This window comes from Phoenix dactylifera, chromosome 14 (assembly GCF_009389715.1).
Source record: "Phoenix dactylifera cultivar Barhee BC4 chromosome 14, palm_55x_up_171113_PBpolish2nd_filt_p, whole genome shotgun sequence".
Lineage (NCBI taxonomy): Eukaryota > Viridiplantae > Streptophyta > Magnoliopsida > Arecales > Arecaceae > Phoenix > Phoenix dactylifera.
In genome coordinates this window covers 10097093-10109748 of record NC_052405.1, presented here as the reverse complement: position 1 = coordinate 10109748, position 12656 = coordinate 10097093, and the positions used below count along the sequence as shown (strand labels likewise).

General features: G+C 40.4%; 2 protein-coding genes across 5 annotated transcripts; one reads left to right on the top strand and one right to left on the bottom strand.

Moving 5' to 3' along the window:
- On the bottom strand, positions 1-12567 carry LOC120113051 (NADH-ubiquinone oxidoreductase chain 5-like). Of its 4 annotated transcripts, none has more exons than XM_039133619.1 (3): positions 8001-8105; positions 7804-7888; positions 1-247 (listed from the first exon to the last, which is right to left on the bottom strand). In XM_039133619.1, exons 1-3 carry the CDS (start codon positions 8016-8018, stop codon positions 72-74), a joined length of 279 nt encoding a protein of 92 aa, XP_038989547.1. In that variant the 5' UTR covers positions 8019-8105; the 3' UTR covers positions 1-71. The 4 variants fall into 4 exon arrangements, 2 of the variants coding, with proteins under 2 accessions (XP_038989547.1, XP_038989548.1); XM_039133620.1 differs by having other exon boundaries at positions 7804-7846; XR_005514826.1 differs by lacking the exon at positions 1-247 and adding an exon at positions 5495-5540.
- Positions 4054-6342, top strand: LOC103700603 (GDSL esterase/lipase ACHE-like). Its single transcript, XM_039133618.1, has 5 exons — positions 4054-4458; positions 4678-4887; positions 4990-5150; positions 5221-5491; positions 5700-6342. The coding sequence occupies exons 1-5, from the start codon at positions 4227-4229 to the stop codon at positions 5966-5968; spliced, it is 1143 nt and encodes a 380-aa protein (XP_038989546.1). The 5' UTR covers positions 4054-4226; the 3' UTR covers positions 5969-6342.
- Positions 12568-12656: the final 89 nt, after the last annotated feature.

Genomic DNA, 12656 nt, shown 5'->3' with positions numbered 1-12656 from the left:
TCTTTATCTCAGACTTTGAAATATCACACATGCAGTACAGACCAATTAGATCTTTACACAGTCAGCACCACTTAAAGGCCGGCCTTGCATTTATACACATCGTTGGAATAAAATCCAGTTGGTAAAGGAAATCCAATTAGAGATAAGCTGCCCATGAGCATCATGGCATAAGTCAAAGGAAACGAGGAGGCAAGCCCCCCCATCTTTCGCATATCTTGCTCATCCGACATGGCATGAATCACCGAACCTGCACTCAGGAGTCAGGAAGAGTAATGCTTTGAAAAACGCGTGATTCATTAAGTGAAAGACGCTAACCGAATAGTTAGAGATGCCAAGCAAAGATCATATAGCCTAAATGACTGCAAGTTGAATAAGCTATGACCCTCCTTAGATCGTTCTGTAATATTCCAGTGGTTGCTGCATTTGTAATGTCCGGGCCCACAACCTACTAGGCCCAATAAGAAATAGGCCCAGTTAAGGGTTGGGCCCAAATTTCACTGTAGCCAGCATAATTATTATCAGGAATAAAAAAAAAAAACGAAGGGATAAGACCGACAGGGAGGGGTTACCGCACCCCCTGCTGGCAGCCGATGCCGGCGCGCCGGAGACAAGGGGGGGCGGCGGCCAGTCCCGAAGTATGGAGGAAAGGAGAGGATGGGACCTCTCAGAGGGGGGTTTCATCCTCTAAACAAATATTTAAGCCTCTGCCGGCAACCCCAAATCACAGACCCCCCTAAACACCGAACGAGAGAAAGAGAGAGGGAGCCGAAGCCCTGGAGCCGAAGGCGAAGGAGCCCTGAAGCTCCAAGAGGAAGGAGGGACTACCAGGGGGAAGAACTGCCCAACGGTAACCAGCAAAAAGCCAGGTAAGCCCCCTGCCTTCTCTCCCCCTGTTTTGTGCAAGACAACAAAGAAACAAAGAAAGAAGGGAGGAAGGGGACTGCTGGCAGACCAAGGGAGCGGCCGCGGGCATCCCGCAGTGCCGCCGGCTTCTCCCGGCATCTCTTCCCCGTGGGAGAAGAGAAGGCCGCCGCAGGCGCGGCCGTGGGCTCAGCCGCAGGCGCGGCTGTGGACGCCGCGAGCTCGGCCGTGGCACCGCCGACTGTGGCTCGGCCCTCCCAAACCCCCCTTCTTCCTTCACAGGGGAAGAATGAAGAGAGGAAGAGAGAGGGTTTGGGAGTGAGAGAGAGAATATGGGGGGTTGGTGAAGGGAGGTTGAAGAAAAGGGAAGAATGAAAGAAGAGAGGAAGAGGGGACTCATCCTCGTCGTCGTGTGCGGCGGCCGCCGGCTTCGGCCGCGAGCACCGTCGACGCAGGCGCGGCCGAGAGTGCCGCAGGCTCGGCCGGGGATGCCGCGGGGCTTGGCTGCGGACGCCGCCGGTCGTGGGCCGTCCCCCTCCACTCGCCGTCCTCCCTTTCCGCTCGTCGTGCTCCCATCGTCGGAGAAGAGAGGAAGGGGGAGATCGGGATGAAAGAGAAGGGAGGAGAGGAAGCTTCGGGAAGGAGAAGAAAAGAAGAAGGAGAAGAGAAGAAAAAGGGAAGAAAAAGGGAAAGAAAAAGAAAAAGAAAGAAAGAAAGAAAAAAAAATAAAATAAAATGGGTTTAGCCAAATTTGACTAACCCAAGCCCAATTAGACTGGGCTAAGTCTAAATCCGAGCTCAATCAGATTGGGCTAAGTTTGGACGAGCCCAAACCATAAATTGGGTTAAATCCGAGCTAATTTTAAGTTAAATTGAAATAGGTCCAAACCCAATTAAGCTGAGTTGGTCTCAGCAGACCTAATTGATTGTGAATCAGGCCCAATTCAAGCCCAATTCAACTGACAGAAGGTCGAATTGACCTTGAGCTAACCCTGACTCAGGCCCAAATGAGCCACATCGACCAAATCAGAGGACCCAATTGGCTAGAAAAGGTTGGACCCAATTATAAACGAGGCCCAATCCTTTAATTAAAAACCCAATCAACCCATGTGGACCTAATCTGGTTTTAAATCGAGCCCCAAAGGCTCTAAATTGGGTAAATTGGACTTGGGCTAGATCCTTGGATGGGATCCAAGCAAGTAAGTTCATAGTATGATGAACTAAGAAATTTTATAATAAATAAATGGGGAATAATGTGATCCCTATGGTGTTGTTTTAGGTGATTAAGGATTTGTCACATGGACTTGAGAAATTTGGAAAGCGAATTGAGGTAAGTAATCTGTCTTAATCCTATCGTAGATCTTGTACTACGTTTTATGAGATGAACCAGTGTTTTTCTTTATACAATTTGAATTGTATGCATGATTAGTGAAGAATGTAAGTAACCTGTCCTAATCCTGTTATGGATCATGTTATGTTATTAATGTTTCCTAAGCATTTATTTTAAGTATATATATTTCATACATGATATGTTACAATGCATAAGTAACTTTAATGATCCCAGAAGCTATGGCTATGTATGCAACATGATGATACTGATATTATAATCATGCATGTAAGTTTATAAAGGCTTAGCTAGCCCAGAGGCACTATAATGGGCTCAAAGATGCTACTGAGAATGACTGAGCCGCCAGTGGCTGAATAGTAACTGAGCTGCCCCGCCAGTGGCTGAATAGTAACTGAGCTGCCCCGCCAGTGGCTGAATAGTAACTGAGCCTGCCCCGCCAGTGGCTGAATTGGAATTGGGCCTGCCCCGCCAGTGGCTGAATAGTAACTGAGCTTGCCCCGCCAGTGGCTGAATAGTAACTGAGCTGGCCCCGCCAGTGGCCGAGTCTGACTTCGCAGTAGCATCCGAGAGTAAAAGGACCATGGCATGCCGGGGGGCACGGTTTCATATGCATATAATATGAAAATTTTGTGATTTGCACTACTGCTTTGTTTAAATTGCATCCTTATTATGCCAGGATGATTATTAGATAAACATGCATGTCAGCTTCTCAAAACCCTGATTTACATGTTTAGTCTACTGGTTGATCCGGTAGGATTATGCAGGATTACTTACTGAGCCGTGTAGCTCATATCCGTTCGTTTACTTTTTCTTTCAGATCCTCACCAGTGATCGCCATCAGATATGTTTTATTTTGTTACAGAGCTTCGTATTTTTGGAGAAGCTTATATACTTCTGTACATTTGAATAGCATAGAAGTTTTGTATTTTTGGTTTCAAATCTGAAGGTTGTACTGCAAACTTTTAATATATATATAAGGATGAATCCTTTTTGGCTACCTGTTACCCCTGTATGAGGCTGCGTGCTACTGTGGGCGATAGTCGGCAATAGCACGGCCGTGTCACGGATCCGGATCCGGGGCGTGACAGCATTATTTTCATATAAGTATCTCCTCCAAAAATATTTGTGATTTAATACCTTGCAAATTTTTTATTTTGGACTCATTAAGAGTATAACTCAACTTGTCGGGTTTATTTTGTTACCGATATAAGCGTTCGTCATAGAAATGGAAGAAGATATACTCTAAGAATATGCTTAGATACGATCACTCAATCAGCTTCGTTTTTACCATAATGATTCTCTTTCATAGGATCTCTAATTACAAAGGTTGGGTATCCACTGTTGATGACCAAGTAATGGACTTAAGCCCTATCCTCCATTCCTCCTCGATGATTCTAAGACTTTACTCCTAGGCAAACTCTTCGTTAGTGAACCTGCCAAGTTTTTCTAAGACTTTGACAAATTTCAAAGAAAGTATATTATTTCTTTTGAGTTATCATATAAATGTATGGTGAAGATGGATACGCCGGTTCATCTTTTATCAGTATACTTTTAATCAGTCAGTTTTATCACAATCTTATTATTACAATGAACTAATATGATTGGAACTAGCTTAGGTACTAACAACAGTTTTGAGATAAGATTTTTTAATTCATTGGGCCTCAATACAGATGGTATCCATAGCAATCAGCTCGGCCTTAGGATTTTCATATAAACATTATTGCTCCTTGAACATCCAAAACTGAAATCCTCCGTGATTACTTTGACATTGACCCGGTTTTGCCAATATTAACTTTTATGAATGGACTGCAGCAGACAAATTTTTTTTATCAAAATGTTTCTTAAGATTGAAAGAGAGTGGGCAACCACCAAGCGGTCATCATTGTGTCTTTTTGGCAACTTCTCGACTTTTGAGTTTATCTATTCAAACAATCCAGCATCACCTCCAGCCTGAGTTCCCTCCTTCAAAGCCTCCCTCCTTCAAAGCCTCCTTTCTGTCACCTCTTAGATCCAAGCAATGAAGCTTTCTCCTCTTCTTCTTGGTTTCCTATCAGTTCTGCTGCTGCTCTCAGTCCCAGTCTCATCCTCGCCATGCCATTTCCCTGCCGTTATCAATCTGGGCGACTCAAATTCAGATACAGGTGGTCTCTCAGCCGCCTTCGGGCCGGTCCGCACACCGTACGGTGAGACCTTCTTCAGGATGCCTGCAGGCAGGTACTCAGATGGCCGCCTTATCATCGACTTCATTGGTAATTATCTCCCTTTTATCCATATAAATTAGCTGCTAATCAACGCCATTTAGAACTCTTACTTCAAACAGTTGAATTTGAGGGGTAGTTTTCAGGGAATTAAAGATCACCAAAGCCCATGGGGGTCACTCATGGAGACCCAATACAGAATCCTAGTACTGATTCCACCATAAATTATCTGATCGAATTTGTGGTCATATTTTTTTGTCAAATTTCCAGCTGAGAGCTTTGGATTGCCATACCTCAGTGCCTACCTTGATTCATTGGGCACGAATTTCCGGCATGGTGCTAATTTTGCGTCCGCAGCAGCTACAATTATGCCGCAGAACACAACCCTTTCTCAGGGTGGCTACAGTCCCTTCTCTTTAGATGTGCAGCTGGATGAGTTCTTGCAGTTCAAATCCCGGTCTCAAACGATCTACGAACGAGGCAAGTTCTAGTCATTCTAAGCCATCACTCCACTGTAGTTCAGCAGTTGGGTTCTGCTGCTTAAATTTATCAAACTTTTGTTGCATATGAAACAAACTGCAGGAGGAGTTTACAGGGAATTGATGCCCAGAAAGGAGTACTTCTCTCGAGCGCTGTATACATTCGACATCGGTCAGAACGACATCACTGCCTTCTCTTTCCTTAACATATCGGCAAACGATTACATCCCGAATGCTTTGAACGAGTTCTCGTCGGTGATAAAGGTATGGATAGATTGAAAACAGATGATGTTTCTGAGATATGGTATGATGGTGAGCTTGTGTTGGCATGCAGAGCATCTACGAGGAGGGAGGAAGGTCATTTTGGATCCACAACACTGGTCCTCTCGGCTGCCTTTCTTATGTTTTGTTACGAATGCCCCTCACAGCAGAACAGTTGGACTCTGCCGGCTGTGCCATTCCTTACAATCAATTAGCCCAGCAATTCAACAGGATGCTCAATGAAACAGTAATCCAGCTAAGTAAGGATCTTCCTCTCGCAGCGATCGCATTGGTCGACATATACTCCATCAAGTACAAACTCATAAGTGAAGCCACAAAGTACGGTAAGGCCCTCCAACCCCTTCTAACAATGGCAATGGTGATGGATAATCCCTGTAACAAGCATGACGCACTGTGACCAACCTGCTAACAATTTTGCGATCGAACCATTTCATCAAATTTCATTTCATTTTGCCACAACTTCTGTGTCCTTCGCCATGTAGAAAGATAGAGCATGAAATGTCCATTTACTAAAGCTAGAAATGGTTTCAGGATTTGAGCAGCCACTTAGAGTTTGCTGTGGATATGGTGGTGGCGAGTACAACTTCGATTTCAATGTGAGGTGCAGCGATACGGCTGAGGTGAATGGCACTAATGTTCTGCTCGGCAAGTCATGCAAGGATCCCTCAAAAAGCATTATTTGGGATGGAGTTCATTACACAGAGGCTGCAAACAGGTGGGTGTTTGATCAGATCAAAGGTGGGGCATTTTCAGATCCTCCCGTCCCATTGAGCATGGCATGTCGCAGGGAGAAGCCATGAACCATGCTGCCTCACAATAATGTTTACTATTAGCTACCAATAAAACTGCGAGCTGTCCCAAAGCTTCTTCAATTGGAGATGCCGCTAGCAATGTAAACATTATAAAATTCTATAGGACCAATTTCTAATTGTCATGATGGTTATAATATAAATGGAGGGATTCAGTTCTCGGCAGTTGGTATCCTGAAGACAAGCAGAATGTCAACGAGCTTTTCCAATTTACAGAGGGAAAGTGAGGGGTGTGACCACAAATGGTTGGGAGTCATTGCGATCTTGTTTGCCATAAAGATGGAAAATTTACTCTTACGTCACTAAGGGAACATCTTTAGTACTGTTGCAAACTTTTGTAAACCTCAAGGCTTTTGTTGATCTTATTCTTCTCTGCATGACTGATACCTTGTTTTAATATCAGAAAACCGACTTAATTAATCGGTAGATCGTCGCTTGCGATCATAGATGGTGTCTGCAACTTTTTGTGGTTATGGATGATAGGGGAACCCTATGAACCAGTCATAATTCTACATTGCATTTTCAGAACGGCCATTATAGATTCCAGTAATTTATTCCTGTCATGAGATATATACCCATATAGGAATAATATCGTCCTTGAAAGATTGGTGACACAAGCAATGCACATTCCTACAACTTTGTGGATTCAATCTACTAGATTTCGCTAGTGAATGGGTTTTGATGATTTCTGAGATTTTAATGCTGATGGTTCAAGGATTAAACAATCAACTCAAGGGAATCAACGGTAACTAATAGATATTTAGTATGTTAGGTCATACTTTTCTAGAAGTATCATGCAACTAACTTTGTTCTTGAGTCCACTTCCCTAATAAGCAAACCAAAGAATAAATACATTCCATCCCCTCAGAAAACGTTAAAATCATGAGCAGGGGCGGCCCAATACATTTGGGGGCCTTACGCGAACTCATTAGAAGAGGCCTTTTTAATTATTATTTAAATAATAAATTTTTTAATAAGTATAAAAATATTTTAAAATTTTTATTTAAAAATAATTCGTCTAGCTTTTTGAGAAGCAAAATTACTAATTAAACTTTTATACTCAAGATCCATTAAAATACTATTTTCAATCGATAATATAGCTAATCAATTTAATCTTTCTTGTGACATAGTTGATCGCAAATAAGATTTTATCAACTTTAATTTTGAAAAACTTCTTTCAGCAGAAGCAACTGTTATAGGTATTGTTAATAATATCCTATATGCAATGCATGCATTTGGAAAAAAATCTGTTTTTTTTATAAAACTTAAAATATCAATAGGGGTCCTAGTTTCTGTTTGTAAATTGTTTTTTAAAATTTTTAACTCTAAAAACAGATCAATACCATCAATATCAGAATATTATATTACATTACAGTAATATTATACTATATCAAATATTTATATATTGATATATATTATATTTTATTATGCTATATTGTATAATACTATACAATGTTCTTTATGGTTATTTTGTCATACTAAAAGTACTTTCACATGTTAAAATGAAACAGCAATTTAGAAATGTAGTTATCCAAACATTTTTTTATAAATTCTCTGCTTCCAAAAGTTTTACCGTCGACAGCTCTCCCAATCAAGACCTAAGTAATTTCGAGCTGCATGCCAAAGGAACATTATAGAGGTATAACTCCATTGGTAATTTAAATTAATTCCACCAAGAAAGAAGAAGAGAAACAGCTATAAAGATGAGAATAAATTATTAGAAAAAGAAACAAAGGTAATTTAAATCATCCGATATTGAGTAAAGAAAACTCGGTGAATTCATAAAAACTAGGGTTTGATCAGAAGGCAAAATCTAAAAATCCAACCTTTGAGATGGAGGACGATCCGGATTCGCTGCGAGCACGAGCTCTGCCAGTAGGAATAGAGCGTCAGCTTTGCCGGTTTCGCGATCTCGTGGGAAAAAAAATTGAACAGAATTAGAAGGGAATTCAGCTCGGGAGCGAGGAATCTAATCCATGGATCGAGGTGAAGAAGTAATAGGGGGGAAAGAGGAGACGATTACTTTCGATTCGGACGCCATGGATCGCGGTCGGCACTCGAAGGTGATGGCGGATGGGTTTTACTTGAAGCAAATGGCAGGTGAAAAAAGGAGGCTTTTTTGATAGCAACAGGCCCGGCTTGTATATTAATTGCTCTCATTAAAGAAAAATTTTAATGATAACAACCATATTATATTAATTACTTCAACCTTATTGAGTATATATATATATATATATATATAGAGAGAGAGAGAGAGAGAGAGAGAGAGCACAAAGCCCGGCCTATATAAACAGAGCCTGATAACATATTTATTAATTGTCGTCATCAGAGGAAAATTTTAATGATAACCATATTATATTAATTGCTTCAACCTTGTTGAGTATACGTATATAGAAATAGTTCTGGTAAATCTTTTGATTGGATATTAGCTTTTATGGTGATTCCTATTTTTATTTTCTAATTCTAAGCAGAAGATAAGATGGATGCAGCCGACTGCTATTTAAGGGCTGGCCGCTGATAATAAATCAAGACTCTTTCCCTAACTTGTTTGTTGCCAGAATGTATCATATATAAAGAAATTGAACGGCATTTGCTCGAGAAGTAGGGACTTAAAAATTCCATCCTTCGTCATTTTTTTATTGGTTCTCAGTTTCCATGTATTTCATGAGAATTTTAAGCTATCAACACAACCTTGGATCATGCTAATGCATCCAATAAAAAAATGATAATTAGTTTGTAGGACTCGAGATGGACATTGTCACGCCCCCACCTGTGTAGGGCACGTGAGGCATCCAGTGCCCACGTGGGGACCACATGAGGGGGGAAACACGGGGCTTCCTGCTAAATATTGTCCGGTTTTGGAGCTTCACGCAAGAGTCCTTCGTCCCTCTCCGATTTTGTTTTCCTCCCAAAACGCGTCTGCAGGATTTGGAGACACCCGCCTCATATGCCGGGGCGCCTCCGCGGAACACGTGAGGCACCCAGTGCCCACATGGGGGCCACATGAGGGGGGAGACACGAGGCTCTCCTGCTAAATATTGTCTGGTTCCAGGGCGTGACAGACATAGGCTGGCTTTGAGGCCTGTCAGGTATGGTTGCCTTCGACCCAGGCCAAATATGAGGATAAAGAGCTTTTGGGCCCAAGTTTGGCCCTAAATTGAAGCCTTCAAGTAAAGTTGCGAGTGGTCTGGGCTGACCTTGCCCTGTTCAGGCTCAGCTTGAGGCCATTGCAAGAGGACATCCAATGCTTGTCTTCTCTTCGTGTCTTGCCAATAACATTATCGAAGGTAGCTCGGGAATTCTTCCCTAAGTTTGATTTGTATTGCTAACTAAAACGCCTCTACAACTTTTGCCAAATTGCTGTTCATTGTGCACCATCTGACGGAGATCGAAGTGGTACCCTGCATGTCCTCTGAATTTGAGCTGCTGCTGTTCATGCATTGCTTATAGAATGATTTACTTTTCTTCCGTAGCCAGATCCAGTTATGCAGTCATCTTCTTAAGAACTGATAGTATATTTCTGGCATAAAAGATTAGTTCGATACATAAGAATTTAAAAAATCTCGGTGCTACATCGCAATTACATTGAATATAACTCTTGATAGGACTTCTACTTCTTATTGCAGCATCCTGCACCATGGTTTAGGAGTTCCTTAATTGTTGATGTTAAACATACATAAACAAAGTTTCCTTTTTTTTTCAAAAGACAAAGATGCATTAAAAAAAAAAAAAAAAGAGCACCGCTCCCGCCAAGGTCAATGCGTGCCGTTGCCCTATGCCACGAGCCTCGACGTCGACCCCGTCGTCGTTAAATTGAACCCTGTCGCCTAGTTTTATACAGAACGGAGCCCCCTCCTCTTTCTTAAGTAATCGATGTGGAACGAATAATACAACAAAGAATGCTATTAATAAACAAAGTAAATCACAAAAATCTTTCTAAAATTAATAATAAATTATATTTACAATCAATAGTATAAAAAAATCATAGGCTCATCTTTCTAAGTCTTATTTTTATATAAAATTTTATTCTATAATTTAACAAAATATTAGTTAAATCGTTAACTTTAAATGCGATCCAAATATTACCTCAGAAATTTTTTTAAAAATAACTAAAATAATCTTTCATGATATGGCAAGTACTTAAGAATATAAAAATAAGAAAACGCTTTTGTCTAGAAATAGAAGGCATAGTTGGGCTGACAAACTTTTCCGGTATGTCTTCCTTGCCACGTGTAGAACTTTGGTGCCTCGAAGTTTGCTAATTATGGCTTGGTGGACTGGTCATCGATGGAACATAACTGCTCCTCAGAGTGCTCATAATCTGTTCTATTTAGACTTGCAACTGGACCATTTCTTGCAATTTAAATCCCAGTCGCATATGGTCCAAGGAAAGACTAAGTCTTAGGGATTTCATCTTGGAGGAGGTGTCTTCAAGCATTTGATGCCCAAGAATTACTACTCAAGCACTGTATATGTTCGACATTTGTTAGAATGATTATATATTTATTTTTTTGAAGAAACAAGAAAAATGATGGAGGATATACAATCATTTTATCGGTCAAAATGATCCAACTTCATTCTATTTTCGCAATATATCTGCAAGCAATTGACAAAAATATTGGAAGAGTATATACATATGAACTCGCGTCATTACTGATAGGAAGTGCCCATTGCTTAGAAACATAATTACCTCAATCCTAGAACCATGAAAGCTATATACCGAACCCCAGCACCATGTATTTTAACATAAGATCTATTGGCATTATGGCACCTAGAAATTGCTATATTGCAATGGAATAATGAATTTAATTTAAGGTTATATCTGGAAAACTTTTGAAAAATTAAATTGATGGATAAGTTTGACTAGATTGAGGCATGTTGAAAAAAACTATCCTAAGAACGTGATTCGCCCTCTCGTGCGAGTCTACGGCAATCTCGTCATCTAAGGTACAACAATATGGCTCAGCCCGATCCTCCTCTGACGAGCATGACTGCTGAAAGGCTATACACGATTGACTCCTTCAATTGCTTAGAAGATATAAAGATTGTGAAAGAAGAAAAATAAAGCATGGAGAAAGAGCCACCGAGTGAAAAATAGTAGGAGTCTCTATCTCAAACTTTAATAGGGAGCATACAGACAGAAGTGTGATGGTGTGATCATGTGATGATCCCATGGCTATGGACCTAGACCCCATTTATGAACCTTGACCAAATGACCAAAGTGATGTAATTTTGAAAGGAGACGTATGGCAAAAATTATACGCATCATGCGCCCCACCACGCCATGCACACGGCGGGGCAAGCCAAGTTGCGCATGCGTGTGGTCACCAACTCACTTCCCTTGAAGCCAGACTTGGGTTTCAAGGGACGGGGTTTCTATAAAAGCAAGACAACTTGCTTTTACATTTCTAACATAGGACTAACCGAAGAAGATAAGAATTTATTTTAAAATTTTAAATCTTTTCATAATTTAAAATTTTCCAACAATTCCCATAAAAATTTAAATTTTTTCAAAAATATAAAAAAGAATATCTAAGTAACTTATACTATACAATAGTTGAGATGTCCTGTGGACTTGAACTTTACTTAATATTAATTGCATTCATCTCAAGAAAACGTAATAGATTAGATCTTGAGCTAGGTTCTTTATCTCAGACTTTGAAATATCACACATGCAGTACAGACCAATTAGATCTTTACACAGTCAGCACCACTTAAAGGCCGGCCTTGCATTTATACACATCGTTGGAATAAAATCCAGTTGGTAAAGGAAATCCAATTAGAGATAAGCTGCCCATGAGCATCATGGCATAAGTCAAAAGAAACGAGGAGGCAAGCCCCCCCATCTTTCACATATCTTGCTCATCCGACATGGCATGAATCGCCGAACCTGCACTCAGGAAGAGTAATGCTTTGAAAAACGCATGATTCATTAAGTGAAAGACGCTAACCGAATAGTTAGAGATGCCGCAAGCAAAGATCATATAGCCTAAATGACTGCAAGTTGAATAAGCTATGAGCCTCCTTAGATCGTTCTGTAATATTCCAGTGGTTGCTGCATTATTTTCATATAAGTATCTCCTCCAAAAATATTTGTGATTTAATACCTTGCAAATTTTTTATTTTGGACTCATTAAGTGTATAACTCAACTTGTCGGGTTTATTTTGTTACCGATATAAGCGTTCGTCATAGAAATGGAAGAAGATATACTCTAAGAATATGCTCAGATACGATCACTCAATCAGCTTCGTTTTTACCATAATGATTCTCTTTCATAGAATCTCTAATTACAAAGGTTGGGTATCCACTGTTGATGACCAAGTAATGGACTTAAGCCCTATCCTCCATTCCTCCTCGATGATTCTAAGACTTTACTCCTAGGCAAACTCTTCGTTAGTGAACCTGCCAAGTTTTTCTAAGACTTTGACAAATTTCAAAGAAAGTATATTATTTCTTTTGAGTTATCATATAAATGTATGGTGAAGATGGATATGCCGGTTCATCTTTTATCAGTATTCTTTTAATCAGTCAGTTTTATCACAATCTTATTATTACAATGAACTAATATGATTGGAACTAGCTTAGGTACTAACAACAGTTTTGAGATAAGATTTTTTAATACATTGGGCCTCAATACAGATGGTATCCATAGCAATCAGCTCGGCCTTAGGATTTTCA